General features: G+C 52.4%; 1 protein-coding gene across 2 annotated transcripts; it reads left to right on the top strand.

Moving 5' to 3' along the window:
• The first annotated feature begins 1,333 nt into the window (after positions 1-1,333).
• On the top strand, positions 1,334-18,765 carry Abcb8 (ATP binding cassette subfamily B member 8). Of its 2 annotated transcripts, XM_004669589.2 has the most exons (16): positions 1,334-1,500; positions 7,389-7,701; positions 8,065-8,220; positions 8,297-8,391; positions 8,520-8,625; positions 9,628-9,789; positions 9,889-9,974; positions 10,085-10,182; positions 10,681-10,786; positions 14,561-14,594; positions 14,846-14,982; positions 15,139-15,233; positions 15,417-15,550; positions 16,184-16,331; positions 17,407-17,657; positions 18,165-18,765. In XM_004669589.2, exons 1-16 carry the CDS (start codon positions 1,406-1,408, stop codon positions 18,303-18,305), a joined length of 2,157 nt encoding a protein of 718 aa, XP_004669646.2. In that variant the 5' UTR covers positions 1,334-1,405; the 3' UTR covers positions 18,306-18,765. The 2 variants fall into 2 exon arrangements, with proteins under 2 accessions (XP_004669646.2, XP_045016600.1); XM_045160665.1 differs by lacking the exon at positions 15,139-15,233 and having other exon boundaries at positions 14,919-14,982.
• The last annotated feature ends 3,281 nt before the right edge of the window (positions 18,766-22,046 follow it).

The following is a 22,046-nucleotide window of genomic DNA, read 5'->3' as shown; positions in this document are numbered from 1 at the left end:
GGAAGGTGCAGAAACAGGAAATTCTGTCAAGATGAGTTTTGTGAGGTTTTGACTGGTCTCTCTCCCTTACCTCATTAGGTTGACATCACTCACACTATATTCCCAGCTCACTTAGGACCCCTCTCCACATACCCTTGGGCAAACTCAAAGGAGTCTGGCTCATTGTCCCATCCAGTTCCACTCTGAATTCACCTATTGACAGGCTCCCCACAGCTCTGCTCAAGTCAGTTTATTACAAAGGACATTTATTTTAGTTGGGCTGTTTTGTTTGTTTTTCCGGGCTTTTTTTCTTTTCTTTTTTTTTTTTTTCCCCCCCCAGGTAGGGTCTCACTCTATCCCAGGCTGATCTGGAACTCACTCTGTAGCCTCAGGCTTGCCTTGAACTCACAGCGATCCTACCACAGCTTCCTTAGTGCTGAGATCAATGGACATTCCGCTCCCCCCACCCCCGCCCCGCCAGACATATAAAGGATAACCTGATTAGAGGCCGATCAACTTCCACCAAGAGGTCACAACCCAACGGGTGAGACAGATATGCAAACAATCAATTACAGGAAAGCCTTGGTGGCTCAGGCCTATAATCCCAGCACAGAGAAGTCTGGAGCAGGAGGATCCAGAGTTCAAGACCAGCCTGGAATATAGTTCCAGGTTAGCCAAAGCTACACTACATGTCTCAAGAAGAAAAAAAAAAAGAGAAGAAGCAAAGGGAGGAAAGAAAGAAAAGGGAAGGCAAGCGAGTAACCGAGCGAGCGCTGTTCACCGTTGGTCTGAAGCTGTCCACGCGAGCAATGCTCAATAACTGAGTAGGGCGTCGGTAAATAGTACCACAAGAAAGTGTTTTAGTTGTTGTTGTTTTTTTGGGGGGGAGGGAATGGGTGTGCCAGGGCCTCCAGCCACTGCCAAAGAACTCCAGATGCATGCACCCCCTTGGGCATCTGGTTTACGTGGGTCCTGGAGAATTGAACCTGGGTCTTTTAGCTTTGCGGGCAAGCGCCTTAACCGCAACGCCATCTCTCCAGCCCACGTGGTGTAGTATTTCAACGAACGTGTCTACAGAGCCAGAAGCGGGAGGTCAGACACGCCAGGAACAGCAACACCGGCCCAACACACCCTCCAGACGTCAGCAGACGCCAGCGCACGGGGCAAAGGGAGGCGTGACTGCGCGATTTGGCCCTGCCCACGTCCGGGCGGTGTGTAGGCAAATCCCTCCAATCACGAATCCGGAAGCAGGAGGGCGGGCAATACTGTCTGCAAGCACAGCACGCAGCAAGATTGATGGGACTTCCCTCCAATCACCGCCGAGGTACGAAGGGGCTGTCGGGATGGGGTCATAGCCAACATGGAGCCGTCTGTGGGGTGAGGTTGAGATTGTTGCTGCCGGCTGCTCCTGTCTTCCCGCCCCAGCATGTTGGTGCATTTATTTCGGGTCGGGATTCGGGGAGGCCCGGTCCCTGGAAGGTCGCTGCTACCCCTGCGCTTCCAGACATCCTCCGCCGTCAGGTAACGGACAACCGAGATTCTTGGAGCGTGGGCCGTTGACCTGGCCCGAGGGGCGCGGGGCCCTCCGGGAACTGTAGTCCCGGGCTCGCGCGAGGCCTTCTGGGAGCTGTAGGCTAGCTCGGTCGGAGTGGAATGTCACTCCCCCGGGGGAACTGGCCTTAAATTATTGATTTGCGAAGTCCAGATGCCTGTAGGAGGCTGCGCGTGTATGCATCTGAAAGTGACTGAACGGAGCGGACTCGGGGACAGGGCCAGGCCATCATCTACCCCCCAGGGGCCGCCAACCTGGGCCCGCATCCATTCTGATAATGGATCCGACAATTTTAGACAAAATAATTATTATAATTAGGTCTGGAGAGATGGCTTAGCGGTTAAGGTGCTTGCCTGCAAAGCCAAAGGACCGAGGTTCGATTCCCCAGGACCCACAAAGTGGCGCATGTGTTCTGGAGTTCGTTTGCAGTGGCTGGAGGCCCTGGCGTGCCATCCTCTATCTAACTCACTCCCTTTCAAATAAATAAAATCTGAAAAAAAAATTTAATTGTTGGGCTGCAGAGATGGCTTAGTGGTTAAGGCGTTTGCCTGCAAAGCCAAAGGACCCAGGTTCAATTCTCCAGGAACCACGTAAGCCAGATGCACAAGGGAGCGCATGCATCTGGAGTTCGTTTGCAGTGGCTGGTGGCCCTGGTGTGCCCCTTTTCTTTTTCTCTCTCAAAATATATTTTTAAAAATATTTAATTGTTGGACTGCAGAGATGGCTTAGCGGGTAAGCGCTTACCTGTGAAACCTAAGGACACCGGTTTAAGGCTTAATTCCCCAGGACCCACATTAGCCAGACACACAAGGGGGCGCACGTGTCTGGAGTTCGTTTGCAGTGGCTGAAGGCCCTGGTGCGCCCATTCTCTCTATCTGCCTTTTTTTCTCTCTCTCACTCTCAAATAAATAAAATAAAATAACAAATTTTAAAAAATTGTTATTAGTTAGTCATGGTGGCACACGCCTTTAATCCCAGTACTGGGGAGGCAGAGGTAAGAAGATTGAGGTGAGTTTGAAGCCAGCCTGGGTCACAGTGATTTCCAGGCCAGCCTGGACTACAAACAAACACCCTTAATCACTGGGTCATTTCCCCAGCCCCAGCCTGGACTATAAAGTGAGACCCTGTTCCCATAAAGGAAGACAAAAAATGGTTCCTAGATCTGGGGACTTTCAGCAGGGGTGGAGTTATTCTGAATTGGTCTAACTTGGGCCTGTTATCCTAGCTACTAAGTCTGAGGCAGAAGCTTTGGAAGTTCAGCTTAGTGAGATCCTACCCCCGAAAGCAAAAGGAGGGCTTGGGATGTAGCAGTGTGTGGTATGCATGGGACCCTAGGCTCAATCCCCAATACGAAGGGCCAGTGGGGGGGGGGGGACCAATCTGTGGACCATGCTTGGAATAATAGAACACTCCATACACATAGGTCTGGGGAGGAATGGGTAGGAAATAATCAAGGATCCAGAATCCAAACCCCAGTTGTAAATGTTTCATTCCTAATTCTGCAATGAGTAACCCAAGGACAGAACAAGAAGATGGCCATGGGTGGGTGGGTGGCTATGAGAGTGGAAAGCCATATTTGATTGATGGAAGGAGGACAAGAGCTGGAGCTAGAAGTACTGGTGCCAGGAAGTCGTTCACCAGTTGTTGGCAATCACCAAGCCTTCTTAGAGTCTTAGTTTGATGGAGATGAGAGAAGCTGGAAAGTGGCCATGGTAAATTATTAAAAGGTTTGAAAACAGTCTTTAGGAAAGAGTAAGGATGTTGATATTTCAGCCAGAAGGAGACACAAAGGAAAAAAACAAATAATATTTATGTGTACATTTGTTCATTAGTCAGTGTTTTTCAGTACATCATGAAAGGAATTCAATAGATCAGGACTATTTTAAAATTAATATAATGGCTGGGCATGGTGACACACACCTTTTTTGTTTTGTTTTGTTTTTCAAGGTAGGGTCTCACTGTAGCTCAGGCTGACCTGGAATTCACTCTGTAGTCTCAGGGTGGCCTCAAGCTCTCGGCGATCCTCCTACCTCTGCCTCCCGAGTGCTGGGACTAAAGGTGTGCGCCACCACACCTGGCAATGGCACACACCTTTAATCCCAGTACTCGGCAAAGGTAGGAGAATTGCCATGAGTTCAAGGCCAGCCTGAGACTACATAGTGAATTCCAGGTCAGCCTGGGCCAGAGTGAGACCTTACCTCAAGAAAAAAATTAATATAATGTCGTAGCTATCAGAATATATGTTTAAAAATTAGGGAAAGGGCCAGGCATGGTGGCACATGTCTTTAATCCCAGTACTTGGGAGGCAGAGGTAGGAGAATCGCCGTGAGTTCAAGGCCACCCTGAGACTCCATAGTGAATTTCAGGTCAGCCTGAGCTAGAGTGAGACCCTACCTTGAAAAAAAAAAAAATTAGGAAAAGGATTATCTAAACTTTGTGTGATTTTTATAATTATGATACTGAGTTATGCTGGGGCAACATACTGGATTACAATGTAAAGTGCTGGTCACAGTAACTCTACACATTTGTAAAACGTCATCAGATTGAACTGCTCTGCATCTCTTAACAAGGGCATGCATGCACCCAACAAATATTTGCTCAACATCTCTTATGTTTCCAAGCTCTGCTCAGTACCAGAATATGAAACAGCTTCCTGCACTTAAGGAAGATACTATCTAATGGAAAGCTAGGACAATGGCACAGGAAGGAAGGAGAGCGTCTTTATCTAAAACTTAGGAGAGGCATAAGCACACCGTGGAAAACAAGACAAAAACCAGACAGGTGGAATGGGGTGGGGGAGGGATCAGTTATGCCCAGCTGACTTCAAGCACAGGTCTCCCCCAAAGCAGTAGAATGTTGAAGTCTATAATTAGAAGGATCTGGAAATACAAAACTGCATGGTGGTAAAGAAGTCTTGCAAGAACTTTTTAAATTTTGAGATGGTCTCATTTTGTTGCCCATGCTGTCCCCAAACTCACAGTCTTCCTGCCTCAAGTTCTCACGTTCTAGACTGGCAGTTGTGCACCACCACAGCTAGCTTCTGTGCCCTCATCGTTTTAAGACTTCAGCCCGGTGTGGTGGCAAGCCTCGAATTCCAGCACATGGCAGGCAGACTTCAAAGTCAGCCTGGGCTAAAGCAAGCCCCTGCCTCGAACCTACACACACGCACGCGCGCACAGAAGACTTTCCCCCTCATTAGTCTCTGTAGGACCTTTGACCTCCCATCGTGTCCTCTTGTCCTGTTGAACTACTTCTTCAAGCAGGTTTCCCTCTAGCCAATCCTGTTCCCTCTGTCCCACTCCCCTCTGCTAGTGCCTTTAAACTGCAAATCTAATCACATCACACCTCATCCTAAAGAAAAAAAAAAACACAAGTGGTTCTGAACAGCCCTAATCCTGACCTTCTGAAGTTCAGATGCTTTGCAGAGACTGGAGTGACTGCCCCACTCAAGACTCACACCTCCTCCCTCTCTCTGTCTGTGTGCCCAGCATCTGTTCCACTGGGGTTGAAACCTTTCCATCTCCTGCACACACTGTTGAGAGCTTTGCCTCTTCCTTGAGCTCTCCCCTCTTCTTTCTCCTCAGCTGTCCATCCAAGCCTCGTCTCTGATGCCAAACACAGCAGCTGTACTGCTTTGTTCCAGGATTTCCCGGTACCTGTTTGTCCTCCCCTTGAGCCTGACCCTGTGAGGATAGTCACCTTACCTGCCATGGCCACCTCCATCCTCTGTGTTACATGGGCCAGGAGTACCTGTAGGTTCATTAATGCCTTTAAGCCTGAATCTACATTTGCCGTCTTACAGATGGCAACTGAAGGAAAGAGAAGGGCTTGGCCTGTCCAAGATGACAAGTTCTTTGGGTTGTTTGGTTTCTCTGAAGGGGAGCATGTGATCCTTTGCCTGTGTGTTGTCACACATGGCACTCCAGGCCTGGTAGGAGAGGTAGGTTAATGAGGTAGAGTAAGTCCAAAGACTTAGGTCCCCTCCCAACTCTGCCACCTGTAGCCTTGGCCCCATCACACCTGGCAGAGTAAACCAAGCCTAGCTTCTGGAACCAGACAGCAGCGTTCACTCTGATCTCTGTGCTGCTGCCAAGGGACCAGTTATGCCAACTCTTAACTCCACATGCATTTATCATTAAAAACTGAGAATAAGGGCTGAAGAGATGGCTTAGTGGTTAAGGTGTTTGCCTGCAAAGCCAGAGAACCTCGTTTCAATTCCCCAGGACCCACCTAAGCCAGATGTGCAAGGTGGCACATGCATCTGGAGTTCCTTTGCAATAGCAGAATGCTATGGTGTGCCCATTCTCTCTCTCTCTCTCTCACTGTCTCTCTCTGTCTCTCTCTTACACACACACACACACACACACACACACACACAAATAAATAAGTATTTTTTAAAAAAACTGAGAACAAGGAGTTTCCTAAAACAGCTAAAAATTGATCTACCATATAACCCAGCTATAGCACTCCTAGGCATATATCCTAAGGACTCATCTCATTTCCTTAGAAGTACGTGCTCAACCATGTTTATTGCTGCTCAATTTATAATAGCTGGGAAATGGAACCAGCCTAGATGTCCCTCAACTGATGAGTGGATAATGAAGATATGGCACGTTTATACAATGGAGTTCTACTCAGCGGTAAAGAAAAATGAAGTTATGAAATTTGCAGAAAAATGGATGGATCTGGAAAGGATTATACTAAGTGAGGTAACCCAGGCCCAGAAAGCCAAGCACCACATGTTCTCTCTCATATGTGGATCCTAGCTACAGATGATTGGGCTTCTGTGTGAGAAGGAAAATACTCAGTAGCAGAGGCCAGTAAGTTAAAAAGGAGATATAAAGGGAAGAGAAAGGAAGAGAGGAGGGTACTTAATAGGTTGGTAAGAGAAAGGAAGGGAGGAGGGTACTTAATAGGTTGTTATTGTATATATGTAAGTAGAATGATTGAGAAGGGGAGGGGATATGATGGAGAATGGAATTTCAAAGGGAAAGTGGGAGGGGGAAGGAGGGTATTACCATGGGATATTTTTTTATAATCATGGAAAATGTTAATTGAGAAAAATAAAATAAAATAAAGCAAACTGAGAACAAGATCTCCCAGGGAAGCCAAGGTCAAAGGCTGTGGACCCTTGACTCAGTCGGGGTGCAGGGATCATGTCTGCCTCCTCTGCGGCAATTGCTTGTGCATGTGTGGGGACAGGCACCCAGCCCAAACTCACCCCCAGGGTTCTCTCCCTGTCAAAGCAGTGCCTTGGGCCAGCTACTGTCTCACATGCCCTCCGGCCCTGCTGTGTCTTGACTGTGAAAGGCAGGGCTGGAGAGCTGCACTGACCTGGGTCATCGCCCTTGGAGGCCATGGGCTGGCTGGGAGATGGTGCCTGGGAGAGATACTGAAGATTACACTCTGTCACATTCCAAGGCCACTCCTTTGTATAGTTGTCCTAGAGACTGAAGTTGCCTAAGAATAACCTTGCCAGCCGAGCGGGTGTGGCAGTACCTGCCTGTGATCCCAGCTATGTGGGAGGCTAAGCTGGATGATTACTTCAGTCCAGGAGTTCAAAGCCAGGTTTGCAAACACTGGAAGATCTTTTCTCAAAAAAAAAAAAAAAATCTGGTGTGGTCGGGTATACCTTTAATCCCACGTGAAATAGGAGGATCACCATGAGTTCTAGGCCAGCCTGGGCTTCAGAGAAGTTCCAGGTCAGCCTAGGTTAGAATGAGACCTTACCTCAGGGGGAAAAATGTAGGAGAAAGAAGCAGAGGAAATACTGTAGAGGAGCCAGGGGGGTGTGCTGGTCAGGTGGTAGACATCGGGACCTCAGCCACCAATGGTCAATGCTCTTTTGTACCTGCAGATCCCCACATGGCTACTTTGGCTCATGCCTCCTCCGGGCCGTGGCCCAGCTGCGATCCCAGTTCAGGGCCCACCTCCCTCGAGCCCCACCAGCTCACAGTGGGAGCTCCTCTGCCAGGTGGTGGGTTGGAGGAGCCTTGCTGGGCCCTGCAGTCCTGTGTCAGCACTCTCACCTGTGCCTTGTGGCCCGGTGTGAATCAGAAACCCCTGCTGCCCGCCCCGAGCCCAGTGTCACCGCCGAGCTACGCTTTGACTGGAAGCTCTTCTGGCATTTCCTGCGCCCCCACCTGCTGGTCCTGGGGGCAGCCATTGTGGTGAGAGGCTCTCCCCACTCCTCCATGGTTGGACCAGGAAGGACAGGGCGTAGGTAACCCCAATCCACGGCTGCACAGAGCAGCTCTTCTGCCTTATAGAAGCAGCAAGCACTGGCTGGGGTCTAGAGCCTGAGGGCACCAGGGAGACTTGTGCAGCATGATTGGGTTTATGGGGTACAGTAGCTAGGGGTTGGGGACTGGGAGCTCAGACCTTCAACTCTCAGTGAAGTACTGCTATGGTCACATGAGCAGCCCCAGTGAGGCTCCAAGGTTCCAGGGTGGGAGGGGAGAGCCAGGTATGGGTAGAGGTTCAGTCCGACCTCTTCTCCCAGCGCCTGAGCCTTCCCTTGTACCCTGTTCCAGCTGGCCTTGGGTGCAGCCCTGGTGAACGTGCAGATCCCCCTGCTCCTGGGCCAGCTGGTGGAGATTGTGGCCAAGTACACGAGGGACCACGTCGGGAGTTTTATGTCGGAGTCTCGGGGTCTCAGCACCCGCCTGCTCATCCTCTATGGCATCCAGGTACAGCAGAGTAGGAAGGTCTGGGGCACAGAGGAGCCTTCCTGGGACCTCCCTGAATGCCTGGCCTCTCCCACAGGGACTGCTGACCTTCGGGTACTTGGTGCTGCTGTCCAACATAGGCGAGCGCATGGCTGTGGATATGCGGAAAGCCCTCTTCAGCTCCCTGCTCCGGTACTGCCAGCTGCAGGGGGCAGGGCCAGGATCACTAATGGCCCCCCACGGGAGTCTGGGGTAGGCCGTACCCTAAACTAACACCTCCCTCTTTTCCCCTACCTGCTACCACTGCGTCTCACTGCCAGGCAAGATATTGCCTTCTTTGATGCAAAAAAGACTGGGCAGCTGGTGAGCCGACTGACAACTGATGTGCAGGAGTTTAAGTCGTCCTTCAAGCTGGTCATCTCCCAGGTCAGTGGCCCAGGCCTCATCTAACCCCTTCCCCGACAAAGACTCATCCGGCCAGACCTGCCTGCCCCAGACCCGACCTTGGGCCCAGATGCCGGCTTACTCACTGTCTTTCCTTATGGAAGGTGTGGGTGAGGGAGCAGGGAATCTGAGAGGGAGGTACTGGGCCAGTGTCCAAGGTCAGGTCAGGCTGCTCTGATCTGAAAGCTATTCACAGGACTTAGACAAAAGCCTGTCCTGGCAGGAGCAAACTTCCTTGGCCTGGTCCGGTCCCTTTGTGCCCATTTTAGCTAGCATTGAGTTCCTGCAATGACTCTCTCCTTCCTACTGATAGCCTGCACTTGTCCATCCCTCAGTGCATGGCTCCAAGCTAGGTGAGACCCTGGTCCATAGCACTCGGTGGGTAACCCTATGCACTTTTGTTAACTCAGGTTTTGAAACAAAAGAGGGGCAAACAGATTTGTGTAAGGCAGAAAGGGTATGGCCTACTGACATTCTCAAATACTTGTCCCCTTCATACATGTGGTCAAATCGTGGCTGCTCAAGAAAGAGCTCCAAGGTCTGGGGAGATGGCTCAGTCAGTAAAGTGCATACCATGCCAGTGTAAGGCCTGAGCTCAGATACCAGCACCCACATCAGTGCTGGGCATGGCAGCATGTGTCGTGTCCCAGAGCTCGGGAGGTTAGGCAGGTATCCAGCAGGCGAGCTGGCCAGCTACACTAGCTGCTGAGTTGTGAACTCGGGGGTCAGGGAGAGGCCTTGCCTCAGTGAGTGAAGAGGGGGGTGGTGGAGGGAGGCATGGGCATTCACCCTGGCCTCCACGCACACACCCATACCAAAAAAATAAAAGGGTTCTGTTTGGTGATGGGTAACTGCCACTTGACCTCCAGAGGTCAGACCTGCGGCCTTGGCTTGGTGAGTACGAATCTGCAGTGAGCTTAGTCTTGACAGCACCAGGGTCCAGTGCTGGCGCTCCACTGTCCCCTGCTTCTCCTCACTGCCTAGGGCCTGCGCAGCTGCACACAGGTGGCTGGCTGCTTGGTGTCCCTGTCCATACTGTCCCCACGCCTCACCCTGCTGCTGGCCATCACCACACCTGCCCTGATGGGAGTGGGCACCCTGATCGGCTCGGGTCTCCGAAAGCTATCTCGCCAGTGTCAGGAGCAGGTACAGGAGTTCCTGGCTGCCCACCTTGTCTCCCCACTGCTCTCCTGCCCTTCTCCCCCTCCAGTCTCTAATCTGCTCCACTTCCCCAACCCCTTGCAGATTGCCAAGGCAACGGGTGTAGCAGATGAGGCCCTAGGCAACGTGCGGACTGTGCGGGCTTTTGCCATGGAGCCATGGGAAGAGGAGTGAGTCCTGGGAAGGCAAAGCACAAAGCCAGCCCACCTCCCACCCACCGTCCCTGCCTTGCCTCTCCCTGCCCAGCGCTTTCTGAGCTTCTGGCCTGGCCCCTCCCTAGGCGCTACGGAGCAGAGCTGGAGTCTTGTCGCTGTAAGGCAGAGGAGTTGGGCAGGGGCATCGCTATATTTCAGGGACTCTCCAACATCGCCTTCAACTGTGAGTGAGCTTGTGGGCCGGGGAAGAAGGGAAATAGGTGAGGGCAGACTTCACTTGCCTAAACTCCTCAGATATTAAGCACCTCTTTCATTTGTGAGGTTCCCGGGCTGCTAGCACCTGCTGGCAATGGTGTTACTACCCTGAGGACATATGGAGGTGTACCTAGTGATCCACTTACTCTTTCCCACTTGCTCTCTGTCCTTTCTTCCTTGATTCTTATTTATTTCATTTATTTTTGTAGCACTAAAGATGGAGCCCAGAACCTTGAGCTTGCTGGGCAATCATCACAGCCACTTTTCATTTTGAGACAGGGCCTCAAGTTGCCCAGTCTGGGCTCAAACAGTCTGTAGCCTAGGCTACCTGAACCTGCAGTCATCTACCTCAGAGTCCTGAGTAGTTGAGGTCTACACCACATGTGGCCCAGCCATCTTGTTTTGCAAGTGAGAGCTGGAAGCTGAGACCACTCGGGGTATCGCTCCCTGTCCCTTCTTCATGCAGGCATGGTCCTGGGCACCCTCTACATTGGTGGATCCCTTGTGGCTGGACAGCAGCTGAAAGGGGGAGACCTCATGTCCTTCCTGGTGGCTTCCCAGACAGTACAGAGGTGAGTGGGGGCTGTTACCCCTAAGGAGACTCTTGCCTGCTCAGAGGATGGGATACTAGCAGGCTTATGGGGGTAGACTGCTACTCAGCCCTGGGCTTGCCCTACTTCTTCCTTCAGGGGAGTCCAGGGCAGGGAAGAGCCCCAGGCCCGTCACACACTGAGCCTGCACTCAGCCTTCTGGACAGACCTGAAATGTTCTTGTCACACAGTGGGAAATTTACTGTCCTAACCTTGAGGGTTTTATTTATTTATTTATTTATTTATTTACTTGCGAAAGAGAGAATGGGCGTGCCAGGGCCTCCAGCCACTGAAAACAAACACCTTGTGCATCTGGCTTACATGGGTCCTGGAGAGTAGAACCTGGGTCCTTTGGCTTTGCAGGCAAATGCTTTAACCACTAAGCAATTTCTCCAACCCCCCCTCCTGCAACCTTTGTTTTTAAACTATTTATGAGAGTGAGGACGAAGGGAGGGAGAGAATGAATTGGCATGCCAGGCCCTCTTGCAAATGAACTCCATACTCATAAACCATTTTGTGCATCTGTTTTTACATGGGTACTGGAGAATCGAACCCAGGCCATCAGGCTTTGTAAGCAAGCCCCTTTAACTGCTCAGTCATCTTCGCAGCCTCCATCCTTACCTTTCTATGCACACAGTTCAGTAATGTCAAGTACATTCCAGTGTTTGCAGCCACCACCAATGCCTGTAACCAAAACTGGGTTGTCCTGAGAAAACAAAACTCCACGCTAGTTCCCCATTCTTCCTCCAGCCCCAGAAGTTCCCCTTCTACTTTCTACCTCTTATGACTCTGGGACCTCACAGAGGCACAGTACGTCATTTGTGCTGGGGAGTGGGGGGGAGGGGTCTGTTTGTCAGGACCATCTTCCTATGCAAGGTTGACTAGTCTATGGAGAGATAATCTTGTGTGGGCTTTTTGTTGTTGTTGTTGTTGTTGTTGTTTTCGAGGTAGAGTCTCACGCTAGTCCAGGCTGTCCTGGAATTTACTATATAGTCTCAGGGTGGCTTGGAATTCTCAGCAGTCTTCCTACCTCCCCCTCTCTAGTGCTGGGGTTAAAGGCATGCACCACCACGCCCAGCTTGTTTTTAATATATTTTATTTATTTATTTGAGAGAGAGAATGGGTGCACCAGGGCTTCCAGTCACTGCAAACGGATTCCAGACACATGGGCCCACTTGTGCATCTGGCTTATATGGGTCCTGGGGAATCAAACTGGGATCCTTTGGCTTTGCAGGCAAATACCTTAACCACTAAGCCATCTCTCCAGCCCTTGTGTGGGCTTTTTAAGACCACCCTGCCACCTGCCTAACCATCTCCTAGGATGAGAGGCAAACCCTTTGCCCTGCAAATGCCATCCTTGTAGCTTTCTGTTGGCCTAAAGCTACCTGCTTAGCTGGGTCTCCTCTACCCTGTGGTGTAACCTGGAGCCCAATTGCCACCTCAGCCCCCAGACAGGCCACTTGTCTGCCCCAGTGGGCCTCTTACTCCATTTCTCCCAGTATAGCTTGAATGGTTCCTACTGCTATTTTCTACCTTGTTTCTCCCTACACATAGCAAGTATAAAAAAATGCACAAATATATGTTGCAATAAATAAATAAAGAATTGAACATGTAAGCTAGGCATGGTGGCACCTTTAACCTCAGTACTTGTGAGGCAGAGGTTGGAGGATCACCTAGAGTTCGAGGCCATCCTGAGACGACTGCGTAGTGAATTCCAGGTCAGCCTGGGCTACAGTGAGACTCTACCAAAAAAAAAAAAAAAAAGAGACAAGAAAAAGAATGAACATGCCATAAAAGTAAGAGTAAAGACCTATTACCACTAACCATGGCAAAAAAAAAAGATATTCCCCTGTGTACCCCATTCCTCTCCAAAGGTCCCCTATCTCTCTCTAGAGGTGACACTCCTGATTGTATGATGCCCAGACCTTGCCCAGAGCCTGCTCTTTCCACTGCTGTTAAGTTCACAGTTCTTAGAGAATCACTTAGCATCAGGTTTATTACTGCCCCATGTGAAACGAGGCTGTTCCTGGAAAGGCAGGATGGCTCCTGTCCATGCCAAGGCCGGAGTTCCGCATTGCAGAGTGCACCTGTTTCCCAGTCACATGAGGATGCTCTGGGCCTGGAAGCCTTGTCTGTCCTCTGGCTCACGAACTGTTAACTGGTGGCGTTGGTATCCAGATGTTCTGATGGTGGGAGTCTTTTCTGTTGTCTGCATTGCACCATACTAGCATGCCAGTTCCCTGACCTGCCAGCACTCCAGCCTGATAATCTTTCTAGTCCTGAGGACCCACAAGGGCTTTGCTCCCTTGGCACCCTCCCTCCTTGTAGTCAGAAGACAGGCAATTCACTTCACTGCTGCGCTCCTGTGCCTTGAGGAGACTGCTATAGCCACGGGGTAGCCTTCAGTGTCTCAGATCCCAGGCCAGGTCACCATTGCCAGCCACCTGGAATAATTGGCCTCCTTTTAAGCAAGCTACCATGCTTCCTGGGCCCTGCCGCACAAGCAGTGGCCCATGTGTCAGGGCTGATGTCTGGGGGAGGGTGAAGCAAGGAAGTATGGCCCCAACCTTTGGACCCAATCTAAATGTTCCTTGTGACAGAGACGGGATGGTCTCCCCAGCCAGCCCGAAGTCCAGGCTAGGTCACCTCATCACAGCCTGCATCCAGTGTCAGCTTTCACAGCAAGGTCGTTGCACACCTGAGTCATGTTCCTCTTGGATTTCAGTTGTGACTGGCTCCTTTGCCAGGCCTTAATGGCTTCCAGGTCTCTTGTGAACTGCTCATACCCACAGATCACTTACCTGCCTGGCTCCTCCCCACACAGTCTCCCCGTGCCCTCTGGCAAATGCCCATTGCTCGGAGACTGCCAAAACCACTTTCCTTGTGGGCTTGCCCCCTCCACCTCCCACCCCAGTGCTGGAAGAAGTCAGTGCAGCTCACAGATCGCATAGCACCAGTCTTCCCTCTTCTCAGAAGACGCAGTGCACAGTCTGTCACCCAGATCAGCTAGGCCGCTGGGGACGGTGACTAAGGCCATTGACTCATCTTTCTCCCCAGCTCGGCAGCCAACCAGCCCCATCCCAAGCCCTGTGAGGACAAAGGAGGCAACCCACTGTCTAGACAGATAAACACACACCACTTTCTCCACGTATCCACCTGCAGATCACACCCATAGTAAATATTTTGTCAGGGGATTTATTTTGGGGTCTCCCTCAGGTTTCTCCTTGCTCTGTCTTCTGGTTTTTGGTTTCTCTGAGAGAACTTTCTTCCAACTTAATTTGAATGAGAGTTACTGCTTCCCCAGGAGTTGAGCATTAGCTCTAACTGCAGACTGGAGGCCATGCCCTGTGACCTCTGTCTGACTCCTATATAATCAGAGCAGGCAGAGGTCATGGGGTCAGCTGGAAACCCTCTTGGTGGTGGACTGATACCACCTCTAGTGCTGGGAGCCCCATCACCTTGCATACTGAAGACCAGGTGCATATGGGCACCTCACCAAGGCCTAGGCCTTCAGCCCACATCCATTGGTTCCTGAAGCCCCCCCTGCGTCCTGGCATGGGCTGCTGACAGCTGCCATCCTGCAAGCAAGGAGGAAGGCGAAGCTGAGGGATCACTGTCACCAGGTCCCGAGACCCCGGTAGCCGCAGATCTCAGGAGGGTCTTCTGTGCTGGCTGTCAAGTGCCTTGCGTCCTTCCCTCCTGTGCCACAACCTTCCCCTCCTGCCTCTGGTTACCAGTTTTCTCTCCTTCTGGCAGGTCTATGGCCAGCCTCTCTGTCTTGTTTGGTCAGGTGAGTGGAGATGTTCTGGGCTGGGTGGGGCCCCTCCCATCGCTAGGGGTGTGTGGGTGGGTACTGCTGTGGGCACCGCCTATGGTTGGGGTTGGGCAAGGGAAGAGGAGGCAGTTCTTAAGCCCAGGACCACAGCCTGGCCTGCGCTGTATTGTGAGGGCTCCAAAGACACTCAGCCCTTCTCAGCATGAGCAGCCCCTGCCTGGAAGGCCTCACTCCCATTTCAACCCCAAACTTGATTCCTCCTGCAGGTGGTGAGGGGGCTAAGTGCGGGTGCCCGTGTCTTTGAGTATATGGCCTTGAGCCCCTGCATCCCATTGACAGGGGGCTGGTGTATTCCCAGTGAGCACCTGCGTGGCTCTGTTTCCTTCAAGAATGTCCATTTCAGGTCAGCATCAGGGGAAAGCCTGGGATAGGCTTTACAGGACTGAGGATGGGGAGAGTCAGGTGGGCATTCTGATTGCCACCATGCATGAGGCCGGAGGGAGCACGGCGGGCAGGCCCAGGAGCCTGCTCTCACCGAGGCTGTCTCTGCCGCCTCCAGCTACCCTTGCCGCCCTGGCTTTGAGGTGCTCAAGGACTTCACCCTGACACTACCACCCGGGAAGATGGTGGCCCTTGTGGGCCAGTCTGGGGGAGGTAAGGGGAGCCCACCCCACCTTCCAGTCCACCTTGGGCAACCCCTTGGAACAGGGCTGGAAGGAAGAACCCCTGGCTGGCAGTGTCCCTGCCCCTTCCTGAGCTAATGGGTTCCTCACTCTCCCATGGGTCCCTCTTGCCTGCGAGTGTCTCCAAAACCCTCCCCAACAACTCCAACCCCAGGAAAGACCACAGTGGCTTCCCTGCTGGAACGCTTCTATGACCCCACGGCTGGCGTAGTGACCCTGGACGGGCACGACCTGCGCACCCTCAACCCCTCCTGGCTCCGGAGCCAGGTGGTAGGCTTTATCAGCCAGGTGAGGGCGGGTCCTCCCCCACCCTGGGCATTTTCTTCCCTTCCCCCACCAGCCATCTCCCTGCTTCCTCTTGGGATGACCCTAACCGCCTTCTGGGTCCAGATCTTCCCTTTGCTGGGTGGCTTCAGCTCTGCCCTTGTCCCCCAGGGCAGGGACACTTTGCTTCTGCTTACACAGTAAGTTTAAGCAGGCGGGCATCTTGGACTCCAAGAGCAGTGGTGCTAAGACTGCTGGTGATCACTACCCACCCACTAAGCCCAGCTTGGGCCACTTTTTCTCTGGGCTGGGGGATAAACTGAGCCATCTTGCCCTCCCAGGAAGCGCAGCCCCCCCCCGCACCCTAGTGCATGAGAAAAGGTCACAACTCAGTCTCTCCTCCCCCACCCCATCACCCTGCAGTGCCTGATCAACCCTGCAGTCCCTGCCACCTTCCTGAGGGACTGCCTCCTCCCCCTCCCCCGCCCCCCCCCCTGCCTCTGAGTGACCCTGGCTTTGAACTTTTAACTCCCTACTGTTCCATGAGGAATCCTGAAAAAAGAGTCCTGGTGCAGGTGGCAGTACCTGGGTTCTGAGGAGGACTCAGAATATCGTCTGTTCTCCCTGTGTCCCATCCTGTGCCTCCCCCTCACCCAGGAGCCAGTCCTGTTTGGAACGACCATCATGGAGAACATCCGCTTTGGGAAGCTGGACGCTTCTGATGAGGAGGTCTATGTGGCTGCACGGGAGGCCGGGGCCCATGAGTTCATCGACAGCTTCCCCGAGGGCTACAGCACAGTGGTCGGTGAGTGGGGGGGCAGGCTGCAGGGGGAAGCTTGGTGTTACTCCTGAGAGAGGCAGCCAGGAGAAAGACAGTTGTGCTGGGGAGACCAGATCATGGCTCCAGTAATAGAGATGACTAAGGACTGGAGTTCCAACTCCTGTGGCTCAGGCCCAGCAGACCAGATGGGGCTCCAGAAAGATGAAAGATACAACAGGCACATGGGGGGACCTTGGCTACAGGCACAAATGACTGCCATAGCCCAAGACAGGACGGGTCTCCTCTCCTTGTACCTGTAACCCCTCCTGGGTCACTTCAGTTGATCTTTAGAGATGGCCCCTCAGTACAATGGGATTGGTGTCTTACCCGGGCCGTTCCTGGCTACAGGGCAGTGGACCACACAGCAGCGCCTGTGTGTCCTAGCTTGCACCTTGGGAGCTCATCCCTCCAGCATCCTGGCTACACTACAGAACATGCCGCACCTGTCAGTGTTGCTCCGCGGAGCCAGCCTCAGTCTTCCAGGCAGGGCCGGCTCTAGCTGTCCCTCCCGCTTCAGGTCTTAGGCAGCTGCATTCACACTGCTTGAGTCCCGCACTCTCCTGACAGGAGGGAGGGTCCTGGCACCTCCCCAGGGTGCCTTACCTCCGATTCCAGCATGCCCCTGCTCACCGGGACTTCCCCCGCTGTCCTATGGTCTCCCCACTACTCTGTACTCCCTTGAGATTCTGTGGCTGAGGCCATCTCTTGTGTCCTCTATGACCAAGACTCCCACTGTGCCTGGAGTCCTTGCCCAGCACAGCCCATGTCTGGGTACCGTGTGGTTTTGCAGCCTGGCTGCCAGCACAGCGGGGGGCTGCCCATCCTGCTCGGAGGCCCTTCCTGGGATGGGCTGCACATGCAGTATGAAGCCTCACGGTGAACCAGGCACTGGTTGTGTGCCCTGCCGTACTGGTGCACATGCTGGTGCGTGTGGAAGGCATGGGGGGATTCCAGAGGGGCCAGATGGCAGCTTGGGCAGGACGTGGTGCTCATTGCCCACTATTCTCAAGTGTGGGGCTGAGGATTGCTTAGGCCCCTACCCTGTCTCTTCTTTCTGCAGGTGAGAGGGGCGTGACCCTGTCAGGTGGTCAGAAGCAGCGCCTGGCCATCGCACGGGCTCTCATCAAGCAGCCCACAGTGCTGATCCTGGACGAGGCCACCAGTGCGCTGGACGCAGAGTCTGAGCATGTGGTGCAGGAAGCACTCGATCGGGCCAGTGCTGGCCGCACCGTGCTGGTCATAGCCCACCGGCTCAGCACTGTTCGAGCAGCCCATCGCATCATCGTTATGGCCAATGGCCAAGTCTACGAGGTTAGGCTGGGGTGGGAACAGACACTGAGCTGGAAATAGCTCAAATAGTGTGGCTGAGCTCTGTGAGCTCCTGTCCTGACCCGAGGGGCTTGGAGCCATCTTATGGGAGTGGTATCCCGACACACTGAAGCTGTCCTTCCCTCTGACAAGCCCTGGCCTCCATCCCCTGGGAGAATCCAGCTGCATTCCAGCATCACAGGGAAAATATATGGTGTTAGGGACAGGAATTGGGCTAGGGCTGGCCACCTAGGGGCTAGTGTGCATTGAGGCTGTGTGACACACTCTGCTGGAACAGTGGGGCAGAACCGCAGAACACATGTTGCCATGGTTCCTGGCCCAAAGCCCAAGGGAGACCCGAGGGATCTGACCTACCTCTCCAAAACCCCCTGAGCAGCAGAATCTCCTGGTAGCCTCAGAAGGGACACTGGCTGTGGTCAGCTGGTGAGGGTCAGCCAGCCCTGCTGGTGTTGAGTGGCTCTGTGGACATGACCTTCCTTCACCATCCAGGTGGGGACCCATGAGGAACTCCTGAAGAAAGGTGGGCTGTATGCAGAGCTAATCCGGAGGCAAGCTCTAGATGACCCACTAACCTCGGCCCTTCCTGCAGAAAAGCCAGGAGACCTCAGGAGCCCCAAGCGCAGGGCCTGAGAATGGCCCTTTGCAGCCGGATCCTGGCAGACATCGCCAGGAAAGCTCACTGTGGACAGAGCCCCTGGAGGGCCAGCGTGCCGGGGTGCACCCTTGCTGCTCCCCTATGCCAGTAAAACTGGACCCAGTGGCTGAGCTAGGGAGGTGGGCTTTCTCATCTGCCCATCTCCATGCCTTCTGGCAGAGTGCCAACATCACTGGGATGCACCTGGGTGAAGCAGAGCCCCGAGATTTCTCTACTGGATCCTCTCCTCTTGAGCCATTTCTGCCCCAACAGTCTAAAGTTATCCAGGCCCTCCCCCCAAGGAACTTTAAAACCTCAGGGTCGGGCCAGTCCTGGTGGCAGCACAGACCTATAATACCAGCATTTGGGAGGCAGAGTCAAAAGGATGAGTTCAAGGCTGGCCTGGGCTATGTAGCAAGGCCCTGTCTCTAAATAAATAAAAATATAAGAAATGTGTGGGTGTAGCTCAATCCTTAATTTTAGTTTAGTATTTCTCCTAAACTACAGGTACAATCCTCAGTGCTACAGAGGAAGAGAAGAAAGGAGCAAGGGGAGGAAAAGGAGTGAAAGGAAGAGAAAACTCAGGCTTGAGCAGCCCAGGATTCATACCTAGGCCCTTCCTCACCCTTGCTAGCGTCTCACATCCTGACTGAGGATTGCTCTGGTGCCTGCCTCCCCCTGGCTCTTTGGGCCCTATGAGGAGGAACCTGGCCTTGGACACCACACTGCCCAGTGTCCTCCATTACCACAGCCCTGGTTCCTGGAGTTTTGCCTCCTATTGCAGTCAGGTTCTCATTGCTGGCAGAAACCATCCCACCAAGAGCAGCTTGTGGGAAGTTTATTTTGGTTCATAGACTCAAAGGGAAGCTCCGTGATGGCAGAGGAAAATGATGGCATGAGCAGAGGATGGACAACAAACAGCAGCAGGACAGTGTGCCAAACACTGGCAAGGAGAAACTGGTTATCACACCCGTAAGCCCACTCCCAACAATAACGCTTCCTCCAGGAGGCATTAATTCCCAAATCTCCATCAGCTGGGAACCTAGCATTCAGAACACCTGAGTTTGTGGGGGACACCTGAATCAAACCACCACACCCATACCACTGCCATGAGACAGCTGCCTCGCCAGCCTGTTAGGTGACAGTACGAGGATCAGAACAAGGTGGTCCATCAAACCAGAAACTCCCAGCCTGCCTGGCTGGTTACCTCTAGCCTGCTCTGTGTGCCTTAAGTCAGACCTGGTGATAACTGGACCAACTTCCCACCCTGAAGAGCCAACAAGGGACAGACTCCGCACACCCAGAACTTGGCTGCAGGGTGACAGGGCCAGCAAGTACAAAATCAATGAGGGAAGCTGGGGGTAGGGGTGCACCACTACAATCCCAGCACTTGGGTAGTGGAGACAGGTGGATTATGAGTTCAGAGATATCCTTGGTTTCATAGTCTGAGGCCATAGGACCCTGTCCCAAACAAAAGAAAAAAACATGAAGGAGGTGCGATGGGCCAGCAGTCAGCCCAAACTGATGTTAGTCTGTGGCCCCAAAGCTGCAACTCGAACAGGCCTGGGTCTCCACCAGCTTCAGAGGGTGGGCAAGAAAAGCATGTGTGCAAGACCCTCAGATCACAGGAAGACACTTGCGACAGGCAAGACCTTGTAGATGGGCCAGCCCTCCTCACCGACTTCCCTACTCGGGGAGCCTCTTGCCTTAATTCTGCACATGTCACTTCGCACTAAGAACCTCTCCCTGGCCAGCTGTGTCCAGATGGTGGGACTCGACGGAGCAGTGCTGGGCCTTCAGGGTCTGCCAAGAGGCTTGCACTTCCTGTGGCAACAGAGTGGTCTGTTGGGGCAGTGGTGGCAGTGTGTGGCAGCTGCTGCAGGGGACACATGGAGGAGCAGCAGTGGCTCTAGGGTGGGCACAGAGCCACAGTGGGACTCACAGTCTCCTGTAGGCAGAGTTTAGGACTGGATACTACTGAAGGGACCAGCCAGCTGAGATCCCCAGACCACAGGGTAGCCAAAGGAGCAGAGCTGCAGGTTGGCTCTGGTGGCCCCTCCAAACGTATCCTCGAGCCTCAGTTTCTTGTGGGATCCCCTCTGCTTTGCTTGGACCTGGGCACAGTTGGTGTATGATACTCCATACTCAAAGCCACAAGGCTGGGCTGGAGGGATGGCTTAGTGGTTAAAGTGCTTACTTGTGGAGCCTAAGGAACAATGCTCCATTCCCCAGAACCCACGTAGGCCAGATGCATAAGGTTGGCACATGTGTCTGGAGTTTGTTTGCAGTGGCTAGAGGCCCTGGTGTGCTCTCACTAGCTCTCTCTCTGTCCCTTTCTATCTTTGTCTCATTAATAAAAATAAATTAAAAAATATGAACCCTGAGACTACATATTGAATTCCAGCTCAGCCTGGGCTAGAGTGTGACTCTACCTCAAAAAAAAAAAAAAAAAAGCTACAAGCTTAGGCTACCTCCTGACAGCAATAGGACAGCAGGGTGTAGTGGGATACTGTGGCCAGTCGACCTGAAACTCCCAGTCCCGTGGCTATGTTCACTGACCCCATCACCTTATCTTGGCTCCTCAGTACAGAGCGGCAGCTTGGCTTGGATTGGTCTTGAAAGTCCCTTTCAAGACTTAAAGGAGCTAGTCTGGAGTGAAGGCCTTAAAAATCACAGTGTTGCACCTTCAAGGCCCAGGGCTCATTGTGGAAGAGATGGTGGAAAGAATATAAGAGCCAAAAGAAGGATACCACCCCTTACAATGCTACCGTCTGGAAAGAAATCAGCCTCGATATATGACCTCGCAGTGCCTAGCAATACCTACACAAGACCCTCACAACAGGAGAAAAAGATGATGACATCGAATTAAAAGAGAGACTAATGTATAGAGAGAGGGGATATGATGGAGAGCAGAGTTATGAAGGGGAAAGTAGAGGGGAGGGAGGTATCATGGTTTATTGTCTGTAAGCATAGAAGTTGCCAATAAAATATATATATTTAAAAAATAATTAAATCACAGTGCTGGAAAGACAGCTTAGAGGTTAAGGCATTTGCCTAAAAAGTCAGAGGACCCAGGTTTGATTCCCCAGTACCCATGTAAAGCCAGATGCACCGGTGGCTCATATGTATGGAGATGGAGTTCATTTGCATTGGCTGGAGGCTCTGGCACACCCATTCTCTCCTCTCTTCCTCCTCCTCTTCTGTCTTTCAATTTTTTTTTTTTTTAATCACAGTGGAGCTGGAGAGATTCGTTTAGTGGTTAAGGTGCTTGCCTACAAAGCCTAAGGACCCCAGGTTCTATTCTCCAGGTCCCATGTAAGCCAGATGCACATGGTGGTGCAAGCATCTGGAGTTCATTTGCAGTGGCTAGAGGCCCTGGTGTGCGCTCTCTCTCTCTCTCTCTCTCTCTCTCTCTCTCTCTCTCTCTCTCTTTGTCTCTAATAAATAAAAATCAATCTTTAAAATAATCACAGTGCTGGGGTTGGAGAGATGGCTCAGAGGTTAAAAGCACTTGTTTGCAAAGCCTGATGGCCTGAATTCAATTCCCAGGTACCCACATAAAGCCAGATGCACAAAAATGTACATATGTCTAAAGTTTTGCAGTGGTGTGAGGTCCTTGGATGTCCATTTTAATATATCTTTCTCTCCTTGCCCCCGTCATCTCTCCCAGTAAATCACAATACAATAGGCCTGGGAAAAGGTCACAGCTGTGCCATAAGCCACTTTATTTTTGTTTT

Source organism: Jaculus jaculus, chromosome 10, assembly GCF_020740685.1.
Source record: "Jaculus jaculus isolate mJacJac1 chromosome 10, mJacJac1.mat.Y.cur, whole genome shotgun sequence".
Taxonomy (NCBI): domain Eukaryota; kingdom Metazoa; phylum Chordata; class Mammalia; order Rodentia; family Dipodidae; genus Jaculus; species Jaculus jaculus.
This window is presented reverse-complemented; position numbering and strand designations above follow the sequence as displayed.

Excerpts from the sequence above, each read along its gene's own strand:
- Abcb8 (XM_004669589.2), top strand. The coding sequence starts at position 1,406 with ATGTTGGTGCATTTATTTCGGGTCGGGATTCGGGGAGGCCCGGTCCCT. Across the intron at positions 8,626-9,627 it reads TCAAGCTGGTCATCTCCCAG|GGCCTGCGCAGCTGCACACA; the intron begins GTCAGTGGCCCA and ends CTCACTGCCTAG. Across the intron at positions 14,983-15,138 it reads TTCAAGAATGTCCATTTCAG|CTACCCTTGCCGCCCTGGCT; the intron begins GTCAGCATCAGG and ends TGCCGCCTCCAG.